This window comes from Schistocerca cancellata, chromosome 1 (assembly GCF_023864275.1).
Source record: "Schistocerca cancellata isolate TAMUIC-IGC-003103 chromosome 1, iqSchCanc2.1, whole genome shotgun sequence".
Lineage (NCBI taxonomy): Eukaryota > Metazoa > Arthropoda > Insecta > Orthoptera > Acrididae > Schistocerca > Schistocerca cancellata.
In genome coordinates, this window is record NC_064626.1 from 161,412,486 (window position 1) to 161,437,802 (window position 25,317).

The 25,317-nt window shown below is 39.5% G+C and overlaps 1 protein-coding gene across 1 annotated transcript in view; it reads left to right on the forward strand.

Moving 5' to 3' along the window:
• The window catches only part of LOC126167697 (4-hydroxyphenylpyruvate dioxygenase), a 132,069-nt gene that overhangs the window by 73,915 nt on the left and 32,837 nt on the right, over positions 1 to 25,317 (forward strand). The window contains exons 3-4 of the mRNA XM_049920494.1: positions 8,067 to 8,129; positions 21,552 to 21,656. Of these exons, the coding sequence (XP_049776451.1) occupies positions 8,067 to 8,129; positions 21,552 to 21,656 (168 nt within the window). The remainder of the gene's footprint in view (positions 1 to 8,066; positions 8,130 to 21,551; positions 21,657 to 25,317) is intronic.

Below are 25,317 nucleotides of genomic sequence, written 5' to 3' on the forward strand. Positions count from 1 at the left end.
GTTTCAGATACATCCCATAATCTATATCAGCCTGCTTAGTGTCTATTAAACAGTTATTTTTATATACACTTCGTAGTATCAACATTTGTTTCCTAACCTGTAGCAATATGGCGATCAGCGTGAAAGTGAGACGACATGTTTCTCCGCGGGAAAAGAGGTAATTTGCCGTTAAAAAGAATTTGTGTAAAGATTGTAAAGACGAAAAATCACGAAATTAAAGGCACGTGTGTCGAGCTGACAATTTATAATCAGTGCTCTGAAAGTGGATATCTCGAATTTTCAGCTTGGAAGAAGTGAGGCGAATACTCGACAAGTTCCGCAAAGCACCGCGTCTGCTAGCGAAAAGTGGACTACAGTTACTTAAAAACAGCACGCAAGAACTGCTAAATCGTGTAAACAGTGAACTTATCGGTCACACAATCTTTGTGCACGAAAATCATTTTGAAGTGCTTTCAACCGTGGACTGTGATATATCAACGAGCTGTGTCGAACCACATGGGAAGAAAAAAAGGCATCAGAAACAAACAGAGTCGCATCAACCACAGAAAAAAAAATCAACCGTGAGCGTAGTCGCCGAGAGTAAATCAAAATTAAGTGTTCCTCAAGATGGATTATCGACTGTTATGAACAAAAAAGACAAAACAAACTGCCGCTACGCAACACTCAAGTACCGGTGCCGGTAGGCCTAAAAACAGTTATCAACAACCAGCAAAAACGTGTAAAATAAACCTATTTGTAGGTAGTCAAGGACGGAACATAGCAGCGGAATTTCAGCGTAGTGGAACTGTGTGCAAAATTTCAGGTAGTGACTTCCTTGAACCATAACATGAAAACAGCAACAACAAATAACGACTTTTTCGTGTTCTTAGCGGGAAAAAATGATGTAGCAAGACACGAAACGAAAGACCTAGTGATCTCACTCAAATGAAGGCTACACAGCTGAGAAGCTCAAGCATGATCGTCTTTTGTATTCCACATCGACATGACTTGCCATTTTGGTCCTAAATAAAGAAGCGCAACTAAACAGATCCTAAATATATGCTAGAGATTCAAAAATGTTACATTTGTGGGCATAAGCTGTGAACGAATACTTGGGAGAATTAACCACGAAATGCCAGGTCAGTGAAACAATACATTGGCAGAACAAGAGCGATGTCTTTTAGGACAATAATACTTTCCACCAGTGCAACATCAGATGTAAGTGTATGTGTTTCATATGTGTCTCAAACAGACTTCAGTGCGCACGAGAATAATTTATCATTTTTGCACTATAATGTGCAGGGTTAAGGAAACAAAATAGATGCTTTATAATAATTTATCACAGGATTATCTCCAAGTGTATAACCCGTTAATCATACGAATAAACCTGATGTAAAATACAAACGCGATGATTGGTCAAAAGCCGTAGAACATGCACTGGTGTTCTTACGCACTTGGAAGTAGGTCCTACATGTGTATTAGATATCTTATTATCAAATTACATTAAATGAAACTTTGAGATATTTAAATGTATTAAAAGCTTTCAACGTTTTTCTTAATAACCCTTTAGCTACGTATTTCTTATTTCAAAAATCGTGTACAGTCACAGACAGCCTTTGCTGCGTTGTGCTCTGATTGTTGCGCTGTTAATGCGCGGTATGAAAATGGCTGAGGCTGCTTTCTGTTCCGTAGTGAAACACGCTCGTGGAGCACGGTTAAAAAGTGCCGAGAAATAAGCTGTTATTAATGTTTTTCATAAATTTACAGAGATAATCGGCTTTGAAGTTTTCCAGCATATAGTATGCAGTTGAGAGGAACCCTGTTTTGAACGTATAGCGCAGTCGGTAGCGTATTGTCATGTAAACCGAATGTGGTTACTCGTACGTTGCTTCTAAACTCCCCAGCATAATTTTTTTTTTTCTCTTTCAATTTGAAATACCTACATCTCGTAATTATAAACTCACCATCATTTTTTATGAATATGCACGTCTTCTTGTTTGCAATTACATATTGGATGCGAAATTGTTGATTCCATTTCAAGTACAAATTCTTAATAATCGATGTCTTATGGAAGATTGTTCATTAAAGTTGTTTAAATTAAGAAAACATAAGAATTTAATTTTTAAGGCAAAATGAAAAACCTAATCCTCTTTATTTGGACTATGTCCATCGTTTTATACCACAGAGGTAGATAAGTATCGTACAAACATGAAAAACCATCATTTTCAAAGCATCGAGCTCGAGCACGTCATACAAATGCTGCATTTTTACATTTGCTACTGTACCATAACAATATGAACCCAATAGAACTGATCTGGAGCTAAGTTGCGGGATTTGGCCCGAGAAGTAACAAGGCTGTTAAGCTGCCAGACGTACTGGAACCAACACACGCAGCTTTTTCATACGTCACTGCCGAACGCTGGCGGGATACACAACTGCTCGTCATAAAAAAAAGAGAAAATGCTGAGCCTGATTGGCTTCGTGGATTTTTTTGTTGATAGGCTCGTTATCAACGTAGCAGGTGACACTTCCAGAACTAAAATGTATTTCTCGGATTCGGATAAGGAAGGAGCTAAGAGATTACCAGACGGCCGACTGCAATTGATACCTTCAGTGGCCTCAATATTTAACTATACGGTGAAATCCTTCAGTACTCTCCTACGTTCCACACAACTTATGCAGAAAAATTACGATGTGGTTAAGTCGGGAATTTTCATCATTCTTGTTTTTAATTACAATAGTACGTTAGCTAAAAACAACAACGTGTTGCGCGTTTCGTCTAGTCGTCCAAGGAGCGTATTGTGGGAGATTTGCAGTGTATATTTCATTCTGCTTAAAAATTAAATTACATTAGAAGCAGTAGTGCTCCTCTGCTCGCCTCTTTCAACGTGTGAACTGCAGTTGACCACGTCACTGCACGCTACCTGTACCAGCTGACCGGCCGGAACTGTCTAAGTTACATGTCCAGTAAAGCTGTTGTCCCGTATTATCGCTAAGTCGATGCGCGCGTAACGCACAGCACAAAACGTACCCTTATTATCGTACTTGACAGCACTCGAGACAGATTGGCTGCAGTTCCACGTGAAACGGAATTCCAATGAGGATCCAGCAAACGCGGAAGGTTACATCACGTTTAAGGTTTATTGGCTCTAAGCACTATGGGACTTAACATCTGAGGTCATCAGTCCCCATCAGGTTTATTCTAATGATGAACGAATTGTAGTAATAGTTACAGATCACCAGGAACAGTGGGCAACATTCAATATTGCAAATTAGAAGGTTACGACCTATTGTAGAACATATATTAAAGATGGTGGTGTTGCAATCTACTCAAGAAGTTCATAACCACCACAGAAAAAGTGCAATGTTGAGAAACATTTCGAAATTGCAGTTCTTAAACTCACAAGTTTCCTTCTTATCCCATCTGCTAAGTCTCCCCTGATCCAAGGTTCTGGGTGACTTTTCTGAACTCTGCCTCTTCCTAAACCTCACCAGTCGTTTTCCTTCACCCCTCTAACCTTCTCCTGAAACCCCTCTGCCAGAAGAAGGAAGCAGTGTCTCAAAAACCTTGCAAACTGTAATACCTTTTGCATGTGTGTTTTCCTGCCACCGCTTGGCGAAGAGATATTTTATCTATCCAATTACATTATATCTTCAAAAATTGATTAGGAACATTATTATTATGAGTTAGCTGAAATCCCCTATTTATGAGTATGGCATCCATCTTGAAATAAATATTTTATGATTCTGAATTATTGCCTGAATTAAATAGTGAGAAGTGTTAACTAATTCATAAAAATATGAAAATAAAATTAGATTTTCACAATTCAGAATCTTGTAGGTATTAGAGCAAAATAGACAATTGAAATTTTGAGGGTCCAAACTTTTAATGACAATTATTTTGTAATTTCAAATAACTTAAAATATGTTCTCAGAAAGTCAGACATGTCTGCTTTCAAATGATTAGTAACAACACCACCTCTGCTACTTATTATCTCAGAAAGCTTTTCCCATTATGTGATGCCAGATTTCGGTTAGCTGCAGCTTTTAATTACTCAGGCTTCAGTAAAACTAATAGCATCATTGTAATCAGGAGGGAAAATCTAAATCATGGAAATGTGAATGTAACTGAGCTTTTACATCAGTAACAATTTTACATATGACTGTCTACATTACCTGTTATATGTGCAACTGCATTAGATATAGAATGAGAGCGCAAAAAGTTTTAGTTATTCTTGGGAACAGAAAACATGACTGATGGATTAGATTCCAACTTCCTACATTTCAAATTCGAACAGGTTTCCTTCTATACCAGGAGCTCATTCTGTACAACATAAGAAGACTTATGGGGATACAATGCTGATCTCGGGAAAACTAAAACCAAATATTCTTGCTTCCCCTGCCTGTGGCATAACAAAGCAGATGATCAGCATTACATCAGGAAAGACTGGCCAACAAGAACTCATTCCAGGTGCACACAACACAAGAAATGAGCCCCTTTTGTCGAGGGAGAAGATTCTGGAATCATCACTGCACGTCAAACTTGGCCTTGCTGCACAGTATGTTAAAGGTTCAGGCAGCAACAGTAAGGCTCTGAGTCTTGTCAGACAAAGTTATAAGGATTAAATATAAATGATGGAAATTTCACTGGACCTCAGATTTGTGTCATGTTAAAATCAGAAGAACTTGTAACTACAATGACTCTTGAGGAATAAAATGCTTGGAATGCTTTTAGAATGGCAGTGCACCAGTTTCTGGGCAACAATAGAAGTGAGAATTACAGTCAACTGACAGAGAATTTGATACAGAGTTATTGTTAATTTGGATGTAGAAAACTGGGGAAAATGCACTGTTTTCTCATAAACGGTTCTTTAGGCCAATTTTAGGAGCTGTAAGTGAAGACCACAGTGAACGCTTTCACCAAGCCATTTACTGCATGGGAGAAAGATATCAGGGGCGTTGGGACTGTGATATGATTGTGGACTGTATGTGGGTATAGTACAATCAGAGGGAAAGCCATTTTAATGCATATTTTTGAATGTCACCATTATTGATGAACATTCAGCATTATTCAATATTTTTGCACTCATTACCTGCAATTCTTGAGATAGACCTACTACATGGATTTCTTCTATAGGACACTAGTTGTATTAAATAAGCATGCAATATTGGTATCTGTTCAGAAAATAGAAAAAAATCATTATCAGATTAAAAATATTGACATTTAAGAAAAACTACTTATATGTTCATAATCAGCATCACCAAACTAAGCCTTGCATTACCAGGGAGAGAGGGAGGGGTGGGAGCACTTTATGCCCAACTTTTACTTTATATTTCAAAATTTTGAAAAAAATATTTATTGTTTTTAACGATTTCTTACACCACATTCCATATTATTTAAAAATTTTCACTAGAACAAAAATTTTGTGAACATAGGTTCTCACAACAAAATATGATATTCATATTTTCAGGTCCAGAACCCTCATTACACAACTGTATATTTTTAAAAAGCATGTTGTGAATAAAAATCAATGTAAATATTAACAATATTTGTATTTTATTTTTATTTATTTATTTTGGGGTCGGGGTCATAAAGTATCCCTCTCCTTGCTAACACATTATGGCAAATGCATTGTTATTGCTGAGAGTGTGCCAAAGGTTTTCAGGTTCTGGATACTACTTATACATAAGTATCTATATGACAAGTAAGCTGTTAATGTAAGTTCATGACAATTAACAATTTTTATTTATTTTTTGTGGTGGGCACAAAGTAATCCCTTCTCCCCCCCCCCCCCCCCCCCCCTCCTCTTTCCCCCGCAGTCCCCAATAGTATACATTGTGGAAAATGCATTACTATTTCTAGGGTTAAGTAATAAACACAAAAAAATAAGATAAACAAAAACTTAATGAAACAACATTTTGAAAATGATAGTTGCTACTCACCATATAGCGGAGATGTTGCGTTGCAGATAGTCACAACAGAAAGACTGATAAAAAGTGGGCTTTTGGCCAACAAGACCTTCACTAAAAATAGACAACACACACACACACACACACACACACACACACACACACACACACACACACACACACTTTCTGTCAGTTTTTTTGTGTCTATCAATTGCCATTTCTGCTATATGGTGAGTAGCAACTATCCTTTTTGTAATATTGTTACATTCCATCCTGGATTTTCCGTTGTTTGAAAACTTCATCAAATTTTGTTATTTAGAGCTATATTACAATATGTTAATGCCTTGGTTATTGAAGATGTACCATCCGCAAATAAACTGATCTGATATATATTCATCACAGCTTAAATACACTCCTGGAAATGTAAAAAAGAACACATTGACACCGGTGTGTCAGACCCACCATACTTGCTCCGGACACTGCGAGAGGGCTGTACAAGCAATGATCACACGCACGGCACAGCGGACACACCAGGAACCGCGGTGTTGGCCGTCGAATGACGCTAGCTGCGCAGCATTTGTGCACCGCCGCCGTCAGTGTCAGCCAGTTTGCCGTGGCATACGGAGCTCCATCGCAGTCTTTAACACTGGTAGCATGCCGCGACAGCGTGGACGTGAACCGTATGTGCAGTTGACGGACTTTGAGCGAGGGCGTATAGTGGGCATGCGGGAGGCCGGGTGGACGTACCGCCGAATTGCTCAACACGTGGGGCGTGAGGTCTCCACAGTACATCGATGTTGTTGCCAGTGGTCGGCGGAAGGTGCACGTGCCCGTCAACCTGGGACCGGACCGCAGCGACGCACGGATGCACGCCAAGACCGTAGGACCCTACGCAGTGCCGTAGGGGACCACACCGCCACTTCCCAGCAAATTAGGGACACTGTTGCTCCTGGGGTATCGGCGAGGACCATTCGCAACCGTCTCCATGAAGCTGGGCTACAGTCCCGCACACCGTTAGGCTGTCTTCCGCTCACGCCCCAACATTGTGCAGCCCGCCTCCAGTGGTGTCGCGACAGGTGTGAATGGAGGGACGAATGGAGACGTGTCGTCTTCAGCGATGAGAGTCGCTTCTGCCTTGGTGCCAATGATGGTCGTATGCGTGTTTGGCGCCGTGCAGGTGAGCGCCACAATCAGGACTGCATACGACCGAGGCACACAGGGCCAACACGCGGCATCATGGTGTGGGGAGCGATCTCCTACACTGGCCGTACACCACTGGTGATCGTCGAGGGGACACTGAATAGTGCACGGTACATCCAAACCGTCATCGAACCCATCGTTCTACCATTCCTAGACCGGCAAGGGAACTTGCTGTTCCAACAGGACAATGCACGTCCGCATGTATCCCGTGCCACCCAACGTGCTCTAGAAGGTGTAAGTCAACTACCCTGGCCAGCAAGATCTCCGGATCTGTCCCCCATTGAGCATGTTTGGGACTGGATGAAGCGTCGTCTCACGCGGTCTGCACGTCCAGCACGAACGCTGGTCCAACTGAGGCGCCAGGTGGAAATGGCATGGCAAGCCGTTCCACAGGACTACATCGAGCATCTCTACGATCGTCTCCATGGGAGAATAGCAGCCTGCATTGCTGCGAAAGGTGGATATACACTGTACTAGTGCCGACATTGTGCATGCTCTGTTGCCTGTGTCTATGTGCCTGTGGTTTTGTCAGTGTGATCATGTGATGTATCTGACCCCAGGAATGTGTCAATAAAGTTTCCCCTTCCTGGGACAATGAATTCACGGTGTTCTTATTTCAATTTCCAGGAGTGTATGTCACCATTTAGTTCAATTTTCTTAATAAACAGTTCCAGCTCTTCTGGTTTCATACTTTTCATATCAGTTTAACTTACTTGTCTACAATGCTGTATATTCACATCAAACCCACCTCAGCATTTCTCGAAACCAATCAACAGAACTTTGTTACCCAGAAAGCAAAGTTGCTAATACAATTCTACTGTTTCTCAAAATCTCCCATGTGCTCTGCTTTGTTGTAATGTGTAGGACTAATAATACAGTCAGTTATTCAGTATACTAGGCCCAGTTCTGTAAATTTATATTACACTATCAATATTAATCACTGACAGCATATTTACTGAACATCTATTCTTTTGCAGCCAGATGGAGGACGATTTGTTCACTTTGATCACATCACTTTCTGGGTTGGAAATGCAAAACAGGTAAGTGTTTTCCAGAGCTGTTTATGTCTTTACTCTGAATACTATCTTTTTAAATAATGTTATGCACCTGTTCTCTCAAGATACTGAAGCTGTTTATAAAGCTACAAGTAAGAATGCAGTTACACAAAAATTTTTTTAAAAGTATGACTGCTCAGTTTCAAGGTCCTATCCAACTCTGCTTCAGTTATTTCATCCTCTCCATGACATCCATTCATTGATAATCATTTGTTATTTTACAGCAATAAAATCTTTCTCACTCAGTAAATACAATTTAACAAGCCACAAATTTATCACATGTTTTTAAGGCCATAGTCAAGGGGATCTTTTTCATTGATAAACTCTGATGCTTTTGAAGTACCAGTCGGTTTATTTCTTACCTTCCTTTGGATGTTCTTAAAAGTTAAAAAATACTTCTGTTCATTTTGTGTTTGTCTTTTGCTGCCTGTTAGTTTGCTATATTTGTCACAGCATACTCCAAATGAATCTTATAAGGATTAGTTGTTTATATTAATTACAGCTCTTTCTCTATCATTTTATATCTTTAAGTTACTATGGTATAAATACAACAGTAAAATAACTCCCACTATTTGGCATACTAACACTCATACGTGAATAGAGTTAATACACCTGAACTGCAGTGTTTCAGCTTTCTGTCTTCGGGGTTAAAACACATTGTTATTCCAGTAGATATCGAAAAGTGCCGTAAGCACCTGTTTTATAATTATATACTTAATTTGTTAGAAGCATTCTCTTAAAATGTCATGATGTTGAAGTCAAGAAGCTTCCATGCCACTAAATATCATTCCATTTATTTTATTTTGGTAACATTCCATCCATGTTTAAAAAGTGATTCATAAAAGGAAATGGAGGTATCGTCTGTATGCATAAATTTGTAAATAAAATCTGGTGTTTCTGTCTTAGAATTAATCCAGTACATTATTATGAAATATAAAATATGCTAAGATTTTGCTTTTGTCAACACATTAATAAAGAAAATGTCAACAATCTGTTTTGTTAATTTTGTTTGCCTTCCACTGATGCTCCTCCAAAATGTAGATAGATGTGTAATGAACTACAGATGACTGAAATGCCCTTCAAAATATAAGAGAGCATGTCCAAAACTTTCTGAGTGAAGGGCTAGTAAAATTGGTTCCCTTAAAATTATAGCTATAATTGAGAATGCTGTTGTAACTTTACTTGGCTGTGTTAGCAAATCTAGCCTCAGTAGGCATAATACTAATTATCTGCAAGTACTCTAGCCCTCGATTTTACAAAAAAAAAATAAATAAAAATAAAAATAAAATAATAAAAAAAAAAAAAAATAAATAAATAAAAAATGTGTAATGCAATGCTAGCTTTGAAATGATTACTGACAGCTCTTCTATCCTTATCTATTAAGATTATATACATTTTATGGAATATTTGATTGGTAGTTGGTGGAACATTGACATATTAAAAACTTAAACACCCAGTACTGAAGTTCCACAATAATATTTATCAGTAGTTCATTATGAACTTGCTTTTGGCTCTTCAGGCCATACTCAGATTACTTAAGATGAAACAGGTAATCCATACATCATCAGTGAGAATTTGTAGCTGTACAAAGATTGTTTTTCAAAGCTACATGTCATTTTATGACTTTACAAGTTCTGTTCAAAAAATTGTGGAACTTTGTCCACAAAATTTTTCTATGATTCTAGGTATGCCTCTTGCAGACTGCGCGAAGCATCGTCTGTGAATTTTCTTTTATCTTGTCGATAATTGCATTATCCTCTGAATGGGGTTTTCAACTCTGGAAACAAAAGAAGTTTGCAGGGTCCAGATCTGGAGAGTATGGAGGATGAGGGGCACAGCGATTTCATTTTTTGTGCAATAGTCATGCACCAACAGGAATGAATGTGGGGGTGCATTATTATATTGCAGAAGCCATGAATTGTCTTTCCACATTTCAGGCCATTTACTTCTCACATTTTCTCACAGGCATCACAACATGTCCCAATAGTATCATCGATTAACAGTTTGTGTCTGTAGCATGAATTCATGATGAGCATTTGACCTGACCTAGTCGTGGAGAAACTTCCCTGAGCCATTGTGAAGATTGAACGTTGGTCTCACCATCATAATTGTAGACCCATGCCTCATCACCAGTTATGAATCTCTAATTGAACATCTCATTCTCATTTGTGCAATCCTAAAGCTCTTCACAGATTGCAAGGCAAAGCTCTTTCTGGTCTTGATTCATGAGCCACTGGACGAACTTGGCAGCAACATGATGCGTTCCAAGATGCTGTGTCAGGATTTCATGACATGAACCAAGTGAAATGTTACATTCTTCTGCAATCTCTTGGATAGTCAGTCTTTGATTGGCATGCACAAGTTCACTGATGTTCCTGACATGAGCATCTTCGGAAGACAGCGAAGAGCGTCCTGGATGAAGATCATCTTTAACTTCCATCCAGTCATTTTTAAACCATGTGAACCATTTGTAATACTGAGTATGGCTTGAGCACTCATCACTGTAGGCTCTCTGCATCATTTGGTGCGTGTCTGTAAAGGTTTTCTCGAGTTTCAAGCAAAACTTAACACAGACAGGTTGCTCCTCTATCTCTGCCATTTCAAACTGTGCGACACAATGTTCTACTCAATACAGCACTGAACAATAATTAAGATATATACAACAACAAAATTTCTGGTAGCTACACATTAAACATATGTGTGTGCAGGGATGCCAGGAGTGTGTTGCTAACACACTATTGGTGCAAAATTATGAATGTTCTGAAATTTTCTGAACAGACCACATATATTGATACTAAAACATGAGCATAAACAGATTCACAAAGAAGCTCTAAACAAATACATCTTCAATTACTTTGTACTCAAAGATTAAAAATATAGGAATGTATAAGCCAAAAAATGTTATACAAGTGAATAATGATGCAGACTACTATATTGTATGGACAAACTGGCGAACGTGATAAAGAGGCCAAAAATGGGGGGGGGGGGGGGGGGCGCAGAGGGGAGAAAGAAGTCTATGGAATGTGGGTGTGGAACAGCTATAATAAGCACATTATCTAATGGTGAGGACAATATTACAATATTAACTTGCTGCTGCTACTTTAGTGAGGTGAGTAATGGAATTGTGTTTGGTTGTTAAGAAGCAGGTCAGGATCCTTCGAATGATGTTTATTAATAGCAAGAATTTCAAGTAAGTTTTCTGCCTTTAGTTCATTCATGGATAACATCAAATTTAATATCATAAGAATGACATTCACTCAGTGCATGTTTAACAAAGGTGGAATCTTCCCTTAGTTTGCTGGCAAGTGCCTCTGAAGTCCTGCCTTCATATAGCATGGGGCCCTATTTGTATAGTTGTGGTTTAGTGCTTTCTGAGGGAGGAAAGGGCAGCGGAAGCTGAAAATGGAAAGAGGAGAGGAGAGAAGAAGATAAGGTGAAAAGTTTGATGGTGGAACAGAAGGCATGTGTAGTGGTGAAATGGAACGTGAAAGGGGATAGGTAGATGGAGGACAGGGACTAGTGAAGGGATAGAGAGTTCCCAGCTGTATAATTCAGAAAATCTGATGTTGATAGGAAGGATCTAGATGGTGCAGCTATGAAGAAGCAGTCACTGAAGTGAGCACATTGTGTTGGGCAGCACATTCAGCAACTGGGCGGGCCAAATGTCTCTTGGGCATAGTTTGGTGGTGAACATTCGTGCGGACAGGCAGCTTGTTAGTTGTTATACCCACCTGGAAAATAGGTCAGTGGTTGTAGCTTAGTTTGCAGATGACATGGCTGCTTCGTGCCTTTTATGGGATGAGAGATGCCTGTGACAGGACAGGATTAGGTGTTAGTGGGAGGATGTATGGAATAGGTTTTGCAGCTAGGTCTTTTGCAGAGATATGAGCCATGAGGCAAGGAGTTGGGTGCAAGAATGAAGTAGGGATGGACAAGAATGTTATATATTTTGTGTTCAGCAGAATACCACTTTGGGAGGGGTGGGAATGATAGTAGGTAGGATAATCTTCATTTCAGAGCTTGGTGAGATCTAGACAGAGCCCTGGCAGAGAGTATGTTTCAGTTCCTTCAGTACTGGGTGGTACTGAGTCATGAAAGGAGTGCTCCTTTGTGGCTGGACAGTAAATGTGTGGGAGGTGATAGGAGACTGGAGAGACAAGGCATGAGCTGTTTGCTTCTGAATGAGATTGGGAAGGTGGTTTCGATCTGTGAAGGTCACAATGATGCCCTTATCATATTTGGAGAGAGCTGCTCATCACTACAGATGCAATGATAATGGGTGGCTAGGCTGTGTGGAAGTGGCTCTTGTTGAAGTGAGAGATTGCTGATGGTTGGGAGGCTTGATGTGGATGGAGGTCTGATGTAGCTATCCTTGAGGTGCAGGCCAACATTGTGGAAAGTGGCTTTTTGAGTGGGGCAGGACCAGGTAAAGCAAGTTGGGGAGAAGGATTGTCGATAGGATGCCTTCACCCTTAGTACAGATCACAAAGATGTCATCAATGAATCTGAACTATGTGAAGGGTTTGGGATTCTGGATGTTTAGGAAGGATTCATCTAGATGGCCCATGAACAGGTTGACATAGAATGGTACCATGCGAGTGCCCATTGCTGTAACGTGGATTTGTTTGTAAGTGATGCCATAAAAGGAGAATTAACTATGGGTGAAGATTAGTTGGTCACGGTGACAAGGATAGAGGTTGTTTGTCTGAAATCAGTTAGGCATTGGGAAAGGCAAGACCATGAGCTTTCGGGATAGAGAAGGAGGTGGCACTGACAGTGAGAAGCATGGTGTCGGGTGGTAAGGGAACAGGAACTGTGGAGAGTCGGTATAGGAAATGGTTGGTGTCTCTTATGTAGGAGGGCAAGGGAAGCATAATAGCCTGAAGGCTAGAGCAGAGATTCTCTCTGTGGGGGCACAGTAACTGGTCACAATGGGGCACCTGCATGGTTGGGTTCATTGACTTTAGGAAGCATATAGAAGGTAGGAATGCAAGCACTGGTGGGGTGAGGACAGAAGTTCTAGAATGTGCCTAAGGATTTGATGACGGACTGAAGATCTGTTGGATTTCTGGAATAGAGGAAATAATGGAGGAATACACTGTATTTAAATTACTGGACAGAAAAAAGAACAGTTAAATGGAGTTCTCTGTTTATATATAGGTCTAAGTATGTTTTTAGTATTACTTAATGAACTTGCATTACTATGCTCTGAAGTTGGATTAGAAATGAACATTGATAAAACCAAGATAATGATCAATGAATGGAACCTGAGGGAAGTATATCAGTTGGAAGTACACAACTCCAAAGAGTCACAAAATATATCTATCAGGGTAAACTGATAAACATGAAAGGAGATTTAAAACCAGAAATATTGTGATGAATTAAATTGGACTGGCAAGCTTATGGGAGGTACTCTCCAATTTTGAAATCTAAGTTGTTGGTTGAGCTGAAGAAATCTATTTTTGACTAATGTATATTGCCAGTAATAACTTATGGCAATGAAACATGGACATTAATGAGTTCATTGTTAGGAAGCTAACAGTAGCCCAAAGATCAATGTTGGGTTATATGAAAAAAGACAGGAAGGGTGGAGTTGAAATAAGATGAACAATGAAGGTTACCAACATAATGGAAAGAGCGAATACCTTGAAATGGCAGTGGGCTGGTCATGTTGCTCGAACAAAAGATGGTAGATGGTATAAACAAGTCCTAGACGGGAACCCAATTTACCAAAAGAGACCTAGAGGAAGACTACCAGACAGATGGGACAGAGATATAAGGAAGACAGTGGGATTCAATTGGCAACGGGAAGCTCAGGATTGGAAGAAACGAAAGATCTTACTGGAATGCTTTGTTACGCACTGACTCAAAGAGGCCACATCATTAAGTGACAGAACTGGCTGATGATGGTGATGATGATGTTGATGATGATGTTGATGGTGATGATGATGATGATGATGTTTTCCTTGTCCATAGTGTTGTAATTATAAATTTCTCACTTCGTATAGATTTTTTGCTGTTATCTTTATACAAATGATAAAGTTTCAGACGTGTCAGCTGAAACTGCTGTTGATGGTAATACAGAACTTGATTTTCTGAAAATAAATCAGATCCTTAGAATGTGATGAATTAAAGTCTTAAGGCTTAGTGAATATTATGTTGAGCAGGTCTCTGAATGCTGTGTTACAACAGTAGTTTTTGAAAAACACATGTTAATAGTTCTGACAGTTTTCTGATCACCATGTGGCATCCATACACAAATAAAAGAAAATACTCTGTATATGTAGTACATTGTATAAATGCAATGAAATATGCAGGGTATCTTGAGTATTTTAGACAAGGCTAATGCAATAATATTTGTGACAGTTTGGAGCAGTTCTCTTTCTCACTCAGTTATTCATGATGAGCAGTGAGGAAAGAAACTTGTTACCCTGTATCTCTCTCACTTCATCATTAGACAAATCAAATGTCAATGTAATGTCATCTGAAGATAAAACAATATGAACAATGAATGCTTGAAAGTTAATTTCCTTAAATATTTATTCAATGTAAGTTTCTCTGTGATATCAAAAATACATCAGTTGCTACACCACTGACTGCATATGTAGGTGTACAAATACTACCGTATACTACTGAAAGTGTAATCTGTGTGGAATACTTCTCAGAGCAGTCACACTCGCACCCTAACTCTAATGATGCTGATACCCAACAGACAAAAGAAGGTAGAGATAATCTGTGTTCTCATGTCTTAAATACATATAAAAGCAGAATTGCATCCAACAGTGTGATTTTGAGTCATAAGCAGCTACTGTGGCTACAGGGATTGATTAAGCTTAGAAGATGTATATTAGCAGTAAAAACAAGTTTGGAACATTACAACAAGCAAGTACTGTATTAAGTTTCATAAAGCAGTTAGAGAATTTGTTAAAGAGATTATGCTGACTTAACTGGAAACTCACATTGTTCGTTGGTACTTTAATATTGATTTTCTCTCTTATCTTACTAGTTGAGGACACCTAAAATGTCTGTATTTTTTTTTATTTTAAAGCTTCAAAATATGATTAAAATTACACTGCAATAATCATAACAACTTCTTTTTAGACTGTGATCCATTTAGTGATTGAGATGTAAAAGTGATAGCAAATACTTATCTGACCAAGACAGTCAAATGTTGGTAGAAAACATGTCAGTTACTCTCTGATCATAAAAGGAATTTACTGTATAACAGAATCATAAACAATGATTCATGAAGGCTGGAAAAACCATAAGTGTGGAATAGTTAAGAAAGATTTACAGAGCAACAGCATTGATGAAAAATTTAACTCGTCTTAAACATATTGCTCCCATATTTTTAGTGTTGTCTTCTCCTGGAACAAGTGAAACAGTACCAGGGACAAGGGTTGGATAACATGTCTGATTAATGTGTCTTGCATTAGCAAGAAAAACCACAACCTAATTCAACGAGCTCTATCATAAATATATTGTTGCCCAAGGCAGCAGACTCCAAAGGCAGTAGGTTTCCCAAAACTTAGTTTCTCATAATATACTCCCAACATGGTGGTACATGAAAATTCCAGTGCCTACACAAAGTTTGAGATGGAGAGTTCCCTGTGTTCAGCACTGGGTATCGGGCTGTGATTATCATACGTTGTGGCCATTATGTGCTCAATTGTCAAGACAAAGTTCAAAAACTGAGACTTACTAGTCATGTTATATACTGAAAAATTCCATTTACCATCACAACTGCAGCACTCTTTTTCCAGTAAAGCAGGTATCTCTAGTTCAATTGCTCATGAGTATACAACTCAATAAACTCAGCCTAAATTGTTTATGCAACTGTTTTGAAATTGGAAGTGTTTGTGGCCATAGATAAATTTCTAATTTAATATACAAGAATCATTTAGGAAGTAGCATAAAACTGATCAGAAAAGTTTTGCAGTGCCTGCTTATCTGCAAAATGTGTGTGTAACTAGATTCCAGGTCTACAAGAAATGAAAGAATAAGATTTATGAAACTTAGAAAATACATTGCTCTGCAAATCTTAAGGATGATACAGGTAAAGTAATTACTTGGTGGAAATTAAAGTGTAGGACCATGTTCCCATACATCTGCCAATGGATCTTACATGGTGTGAGATCAGCATGACTATAGTACCGAATGAGGGCTGGCTCCAGAACACTAGGCAGTTGAGGGAACCAGAAAAGACAGTGTGGTTACATTCTGCATTACAGCATGGTCTGAAGACAATATGTGGATGACTTCCCATGGTGTAGAATCACCAGGAAACTGGAGGGAAGACAATGTGTGATGAGTGTAGCTCAGGAGTTTAGTGCTGCTCACAACATTATTTCACGTGCATTGGAAGTGTCCCAAACCACAGACTCTGCTGCTCAAAGGAGAGAAGCAGGTCGATAATGATCACCTACAGCAGCAGATGAGTGCTACATTGTGCAACAGACAAGAATGGACCCTTATCCAACAGCAGGTGCATTTATAACCACATTTAACATGATTGCAAGGCATGCAATGTCATGTGTCACAGTGGCACAACAACTGCACTATTTGCTTGAGGATGAATACATTGTGTTCCTGTAGCTTTATTGTTTTTAAGAGTCTTGATACTAACTTTAACTTCTTCCAGTGTGGGTTCTGCTACTGATCTCTGGTGCTCTTCATCTCTGTTTACCTCCTGCTCCACCTCTTCTGTCATACCGGCATCAACCCCACCTTCATTTTCCGATTCTGCATTCAATAGTTCACTAAAATACATCACCCATCTGTCTAAAATCTGATTTTTTCCTCCAATCAGATTTCCCTCCTTATCTTTACAGAAAAACTCTCTGGGTTGGAATTCTTCTCATATAGAATTTCCTTGTTTCTTGACCAGCATTTCTCTCTTCTAACTCATCAATCCACCATTTTTTCAAATTATCTCTTTTTCCTCCTACATTCCTTATCTACTTCCCTTCTCTTCTCGTGGTATTCTTCTATAGCACCTCTACTTCTCCTCTGCAGGTGTCTGATGACTAGTAATATTGGAGCTTTAATCATTAATTACTTCATAATTATAATAGCAAATTTATTCCTACCATGTGTCTGTAGTTAGTATTGTTTGTGATGGCACTTTAACATTTAATGCAACATATTTCCTTCATTCTCCATACTGGTGAGGGCCAATGTAAACAATGTCAAAACAATAGCTTAAATTAGTGCAAATTATTAATTTGATGCAAAAAAAAAAAATCTTTGGTGTATTCGAATCCAGATAATAAGAAAAGACAAAATCAAAGCAGCAGTTCAAATTGGTGTAAATCACTGATGTTACACATATACCCTCTTCGGGAGAGTGGGAATGAGACTGGAAGAGGATACAGGATCCCAAAAAGGGTTGTGGTATTAAACATTTCTGTTTGTTTCATTGCATATTTCTTTCAGTTATCTTTTGCATTACACTGTAGCAGGTATTTCTATATATGGTCAAAGTTTCATTGAGCTACATTACTTGGCAGTGACTTATCATATAAGAGTTACTTTTGTCCTTTAGTTTCGCTCACCATTGTACCTTTACTGTGAAGTAAACACGAAATAGTAATCAGAATAAAGGTAGTATGTTCAAAAGTGCACATCTTTGAAAGTAAAATCTGATGGCTGGCAACATTCAGTATCCTGTAGCTCCAGCCCATGCACTATAACATGCTTGGATTCTCCTTGACATGTGTCAACAAAGTTATTGAGACACTGCTGCTCAAGATTGTTTCACTGCTTGACAGCAGTCCTACTGAAATTATCCAGTGCATGAGGGGAATTCCTGTGAAGATGTAATCAAATTTCAACTGGACCAAAGCTTGCTCAGTCAGGCTCATGTCAGCAGACACACAGGCCATTCCACTCAGATGATTGTGGTCCCTTGAAGGAATATGTTTAAAAGGTGGGTGCAGTGTGCTCATGCATTACTGCATTGAAACACCAACCCTTCGATAAAAAATTAACTGAATGACTGCACAATAGACTGGAGGCTCCTGTCCTGATATTGACAGCTCTCAGTTTGCCTCGAATAATGGTGACTGGTGCCCAACAGAATATCTTCCCAGAATATTACTGATTCACCTCCATGCTCAACCATCAATTTGCATGCCTAGGACATGCGTTGACTGCCTCCATCTTCTACAGTGATTACAAAAAATCATACAAATCCTGCACTCATCTGTGAAGAGAACCCAATACTGTTGAATCAGGTTCCATTCAAGGTGTTCCCTACTCCACCTTTTTCACATGCCATGGTGGCAGCAGAGTTTGTACTATTGCTCATAATGGATGCCTAGAGGTTAAATTAATTGTGTGACATTCATTGCATACTGTCTTCGTTGACTCAGCACTGTCAGTGGCCTCCAGAAAGGTCTACCTGGCCCACTGCAATGTGTCACTTCAAGGTCACTCAACAAGAGCTGTAAAGATGGTCGTATGAGTGACAAACAAAAGTGAAATGTGAGGTGCTGCAACATGTGAACCAATTACAGTGCAGCAACAAAATCCTTGTCTGGCTTTGATGCTATCATGTTGCTGGCTTCTGTGTAGACACTGTGTATTAGTGTGTGACTGTCTGCTTCTGTATAGTTGTACGATGTTGTGTTACTGCCTTGACTATAGTTCTGTTTATTAAAGAATGACACCAAAATGATGTAGTTCACCAAGTGACAACCCCTTGCATCATGGAGTGCCAATAATTAATCAGGCTTTGGAATAGCTATGAAAGACACATGAGTTTTATGAGCAAATAAAATAATTTGCGTCTGTTCAGGGACACGTGTCGATACCTGCTGATAAAAGTTTTAGAGTGTACCTAAAAAACTCTAGGACTAAGCCAAAGAACTGTTATAAGGAAATGGATACTACTTCAAGACTTGCAAGATACTGAAGTAAATTTGTGGAGAAACGCCCCTGTGGAGAAAGCAGTATGTTTTAAGTACTCTTGGCAAGGAAAAAAATGCAGCAGCCTTGTCCAGTTACAGATCTTGATTTGTTCCAAACTGATGCAGTTCATTGGCACATTTATGGATATTACAGTAGGAAAGAACACCCCACAATAATGAAGCTACTAATTTCTTTAAAAGACTGTGAACTTTTCTCAGGGGGGAAAATGTCATTTAGAATGGTGTTAAAAGGTAAGGGCTTTCACTTTAAAAAGTTAGATGGATGAAAACTGTTACTTGAAAAAGCTCATGTTGTTGCAGCTCATGGTGTTTTCTTGCATAAAATTGTAGTAAAGGATATCCATTCAATTATATGGTTCGATGATGCCTGGCTCAGTTGAAGAAGCAGGTGTTCAATGCTGGACAGAGGGCACTCAGAAGAGCAGCGACCATCAGCTAACAGAAAGAAGATCCTGATTAATAGTGGCCCATGCAGGTTCTTCAAACAGTTTTGTGTGTGAAGGACTTTTAGTTTTTTAATTGAGAAAAAATACAACTACCATGAGGATATAGCCCACCCATGATTTCTGCAGTGGTTTAAAATTTGCTGCTCCGGTTTAATGTTCTGATAGTGTTTGTAATTGATAATTACCTTACCATTAGGTGGTATTATGCAAAACTTCAACAACTACCGACTGCAAAGAAATTATGGTGCAGTTGGTACAGGTGAGAGATATTGCTGCGGGCATGAGCATGACAAAGCCTCTGTTATATTGCCTTGTAAAACAAACTAAGCCTGTGATGCCTACATATGTTGTAGATGAAATTGCAAGGAAACAGGATCATATAGTAATTAGGCTACCACCTTATCACTGCCATTTCAACCCAAATGAATTCGTTTGGAGTGATGCCATGGCTTACATTAGAAATAATAACAAGTCATTTACAACAACAGAAGTGGAAAGGCTGCTATGTGAAGGGCTCCCTACTGTAAACACCACCTCATGGAGGAACAAAGTAGGCCATGTTGGCAAGCATGCTAGAGAAGCACAGACTCCTGATGGAATTATAAATGCATTTTTATTACCAGTTAAATGCCACATTAAATCAGAGTTGCAGTTCGTCATCCACATTGGATATACTGAAATTTTAAATGCGAATGAAAAATTAATGATTTCTCTTGAAGAAGAAGAAGAAGATGATGACAATGATGATAGTTTTGGTGCCAATGCTGGTGATAGCGAAGGAGAACTGGCTGGAATTGTGCCACTGACAATGTAAATTGGTGGGTGCAAATGTACACAGAATATATTCTTACTTTCTGCAACTGAGTAAGCTATTCATCTTTTTCTTTATTTCATTCTACGATTGTGGATAGCATTTTTTGGTATGCTTAGGTTCACAATATTATACGACATTTTACACGCAGCTATTACTGTAACAATTTGGGTCTGCTTCTCACAGACATTGTCATTAACTTCAGGTGTTGTTTATTTGCAGTTTCATACCCTATCAAACACTTTTTCTACATCATTGTTCTCTCCATTGTTAGAAAAATGTACTTTGTTGTACTTACGTATATATTATTATGCGATGGCTTATATACATGCTGATTGCAACTTACATTTCCAAAACATACTTCAGAGCTGTGGACATGTGTGATGGCAGCTATTGGAACCTCACAATTGCAGTATAGCCAACTACACGTGAGCTGTCAAGTGACACGTTTCAGTGGCCTGGGTATAGTGTGCTGTTCTGTTGCATTCTCCTTGGGATACCTACAAGTCGCAGTTTGTAGGTAGTGGTCATTTGTTGGTGTTATCAACAGTGGGCAACCACAGTGAGGCACATCTTCAATGTATTGTGTTTCATGACAGTGGCTGAATGTTCTAATAACATCACTGTGGTACAAGCCAATACAACAGGCACCTTCCCATGTTGACAACTCTCCTTACAATAAAGTGACAATGTGCACACCATCTAAGCTTGAAACGACCCTTTGAGACAAAGGTACAGATTGAACAACCTACAAAAGCATTGTCTAACTCATGATCAGTGAACTGAACTGAACAGATGTGCAGAGATATAGATTTATCGTGGTCAAAAGAGTATTAATAAAGATGTTTCCGATTTAAAAAAAGAAAACACAAACTATTCAAATTATTAGCATGGAGGACACTTTGTTTGAACCATTTATTTCATATCACAGAAATAACAATAGTTAGTATTAATATTTGCAAACAACAGACAGGTTATCAGAATTGATCTGATTTTCCAATTTATTACCAAACCATTCCTTCTTATTGAAGGTTCTTCCTCATATAAGGAGATAAGAAAGATAATGTAAATATGAAAGAATATAATAGTGCAGTCATCAGTGTGAGGTTAACAGGGTTTTGGTTACTGCCACATATGTCAACTATCCCATTCATGTTTCACAATTTAGTTGTTCTATATTGTAAAGCATCTGTTTTTCATTGACACAACATATTTTCAGGCTGCCAGTTACTACTGCACTCGGTTAGGGTTTGAGCCAGTTGCATACAAAGGGCTTGAAACAGGATCTAGAAAAGTTGCAGCCCATGTTGTAAAACAAAATAAGGTAAGTTGTGTAACATATTTTTTCTGCTATAAATAGGATTAAGTTATGATTGGCACACAAGACTCTTATAACCTGATGAGTGTGTTTGCAGCTATACGATCCATTACCTGAGCCTTCAGTTTTTGATGTTTCTTTGTATATTGTCAATATAAGTTAAAGGGATGAATAAAAAACCTACTCACCAAGCAGTGGCAGGAGAATATGCACACAGAAAGATCTAACTTTTTAAGTATTCAGAGCCAGTGGCTCCTTCTTCTGGCAGAAGAATTGAAGAGGAAAAAAGAGGGGTAAAGGCTTAAGGAAAGGGATACAGTTCAGAAAAGTCATAAAGAACCCCAGGTCAGGGGAGACTTACCAGACAGGATGACAAGGAGAGACTGATTGTTGAGGGCTGCACCAGACAGGATTTGAAAATCTGAGAGCTTAAAGATGGAAGACGGGGTAGTATGAAAGACAGAATACTACCAAAACATCATACAAGAGTTAATAAGAGTGAAAGAGTGAAAAGCTAAGTGAAGTGTATGTATCAGAGGTTGCGGGGGGACAGCGAAAAATAGAAAGGTCAGAAAATAAAAGATGTAGAAAACTAAAACAGAGTGAAGAAAGGAGCAGTTACTGTGAAGATATGCTGAGACAGAAGGAACTAACATAAATTAAGGCCAGATGGGTGGCGAGAAACAAGGACATGTTGTAGTGCTAGTTTCCACCTGTGGAATTCTGACAAACTTGTGTCTGGGGAAAGAATCTGGTGCGTGTGGTGATACAGGCAAAGAGGTCATGACTGTCATGTTGTAAAACATGCTCTCCAACAGGTTATTGTGTGTTGCCAGTATACGTCCTCTGCCTATGTCCATTCATCCTGACTGATAACTGGATGGTAGTCATTCCAATGTAAAAGGCTGAACAGAGTTTACATAACTGCTGGTATACAACATGTGTCATTTCGAAAGTGACTCTCCCTTTGATAGTACATTTTTGCCACTTGCAGGAATAAGTGGTGTTAGGAGGGTGCATAGGGTAAGTTTTGAAGTGGGAATGGTCACAGGGGTAGGAGCCATCAGGTAGGGAGATGGGGTCTGACAAGGATATTGTGGAGACTGGGAGGGCAATGAAAAGCTATTTTTGGTGTGGTGGGTAAAATCCCAAACAGAATGGATCTGATTTCAGGGCATGATTTGAGGAAGTTATGGCCTCATCCAAGAAGCTGATAAATACATTCAAGGCCAGGATAATAATGGGTGACTAGTGGTGTGCTCCAAGGTTGTTTTTTGGTGGGATCAACAGTACAAGGATTGAATGTGATGGCCTGAGAAATCTGCTTTTGAACTAGACTGTTGGGATAACTATGTCCAGTAAAAGCTGAGGTGAGAGTGGTGGTGTATTGTTGGAAAGAGTCTTAATCCAAACAAATATGTTTCCCTTGAATGCTGAGGCTTTATGGAAGGGAACATTTGAGATAGAAAGGGTGGAAACTGTCAAAATGTAAGCACTGTTGTTTGTTAGTAGGTTTAATGTGGACAGTAGTGCGTAGCTGACCTTGATGAGGATGAGATCAACATCAAGGAAAGTGGCATGGGCTTTGGAATAGGACCATGCGAAATTTAATTGGGAAAAGGTATTAAGAGATTCCAGGAATTTTAACAGGTCAGTCTTACCATGAGTCCATATGGCAAAGATGTCATCAATGTGTCTAAACCAAACCACAGGCTGAAGACTTATGGATCTCAGGAAAACCCCCTCCAAGCAACCTATGAAAAGGTTGGCTTAGGAAGGAGCCATCCTGGTTCCTATGGCCATACCACTGATCTGTTTGTATGTCTGCCCCTCAAAGGTGAAGTACTTGTTGGTAAGTATAAAGTTGGTTAAGGTGAGTAAGAAGAAAGGTGAGGTGTGTGGTTTAGGTGGATTAAGAAGTTCTATGGATTGAAGTATAAGTTCTTGTTAGGGGCCTGAGGTTTTCAGGAGGGATAGAGGTCAGTTTGAATTACAGCAATTGGATCTTGATGGCAGACTAACTTGGAGTCCCTCCTAAAAATCTTAGGCCCCTCACAAGGATTTAAACCTGAATCCTCAGAACTTCCTACCCCTCCTTTTGCCTTCTTCCTAAGATCCACAAGCCCAGTTATCCCTGTCGTCCTATAGTTGCTGGCTTCAAAGCTTGGAGGGGGCTTTCCTGGGATCCATAAGTATATCTGCCTTAGTTGGTAAACACCTGCAACCCACAGTACAAAAACTTCCCTTCAATATTAAAGATACCAACTATTTCCTAGATAGTCTGAAATCTGTGCCCATCCACTCCCATCACACACCTTGCTCATCACCATTGGTGCCATCTCCCTCTATACCACCATCCCCCATGTAGATTGTCTGTCTGCTGCTGAGCATTTCCTCAGTCAGCATCCATGTGATTCAAAACCTACGACATTCTTCTTGTTCATCTTAATCGACTTTATACTCATCAACGAGTACTTCACCTTTGAGGGGTAGACGTAAAAATACGTAAGTGCTGTGACCTGGGAACCAGGTTGACTCCTTTCTATGCCAACTTTTTCATAGGTTGCTTGGAGGGGGCTTTCCTGGGATCCATAAGTTTTCAGCCTCTGGTTTGATTTAGATACACTGCTGACATCTTTACCATATGGACTCATGGTGAGGCTGACCTGATGAAATTCCTCGAATCTCTAAATACCTCTTCCAAGTTAAATTTCACATTTTCCTATTCCGAATCCCATGACACTTTCCCTAATGTTGATCTCATCCTCACTAAGGCCAGCTACACACTCCCGTCCACATTAAACCTACTAAAAAACAACAATACTTACATTTTGACAGTTGCCATCCTTTCCATGTCAAATGGTTCTTCCCACAGAGCCTCAACATTTGAGGCAAACATATTTCTTTGGATTAAGAAACTTTCCAACAATACATCACCACTCTGACCTCAGTTTTCACTGGACGAAATTATCCCAACAGCCTAGTACAAAAGCAGATATCCCTGGCCATCACATCCATTTCTCGTACTGCTGATCCCTCCAAAAAACAGCTTTGGAGCAGACCGCTTGTTACCCAGTATTATCCTGGTCTTGAATGTACACTCCTGGAAATTGAAATAAGAACACCGTGAATTCATTGTCCCAGGAAGGGGAAACTTTATTGACACATTCCTGGGGTCAGATACATCACATGATCACACTGACAGAACCACAGGCACATAGACACAGGCAACAGAGCATGCACAATGTCGGCACTAGTACAGTGTATATCCACCTTTCGCAGCAATGCAGGCTGCTATTCTCCCATGGAGACGATCGTAGAGATGCTGGATGTAGTCCTGTGGAACGGCTTGCCATGCCATTTCCACCTGGCGCCTCAGTTGGACCAGCGTTCGTGCTGGACGTGCAGACCGCGTGAGACGACGCTTCATCCAGTCCCAAACATGCTCAATGGGGGACAGATCCGGAGATCTTGCTGGCCAGGGTAGTTGACTTACACCTTCTAGAGCACGTTGGGTGGCACGGGATACATGCGGACATGCATTGTCCTGTTGGAACAGCAAGTTCCCTTGCCGGTCTAGGAATGGTAGAACGATGGGTTCGATGACGGTTTGGATGTACCGTGCACTATTCAGTGTCCCCTCGACGATCACCAGTGGTGTACGGCC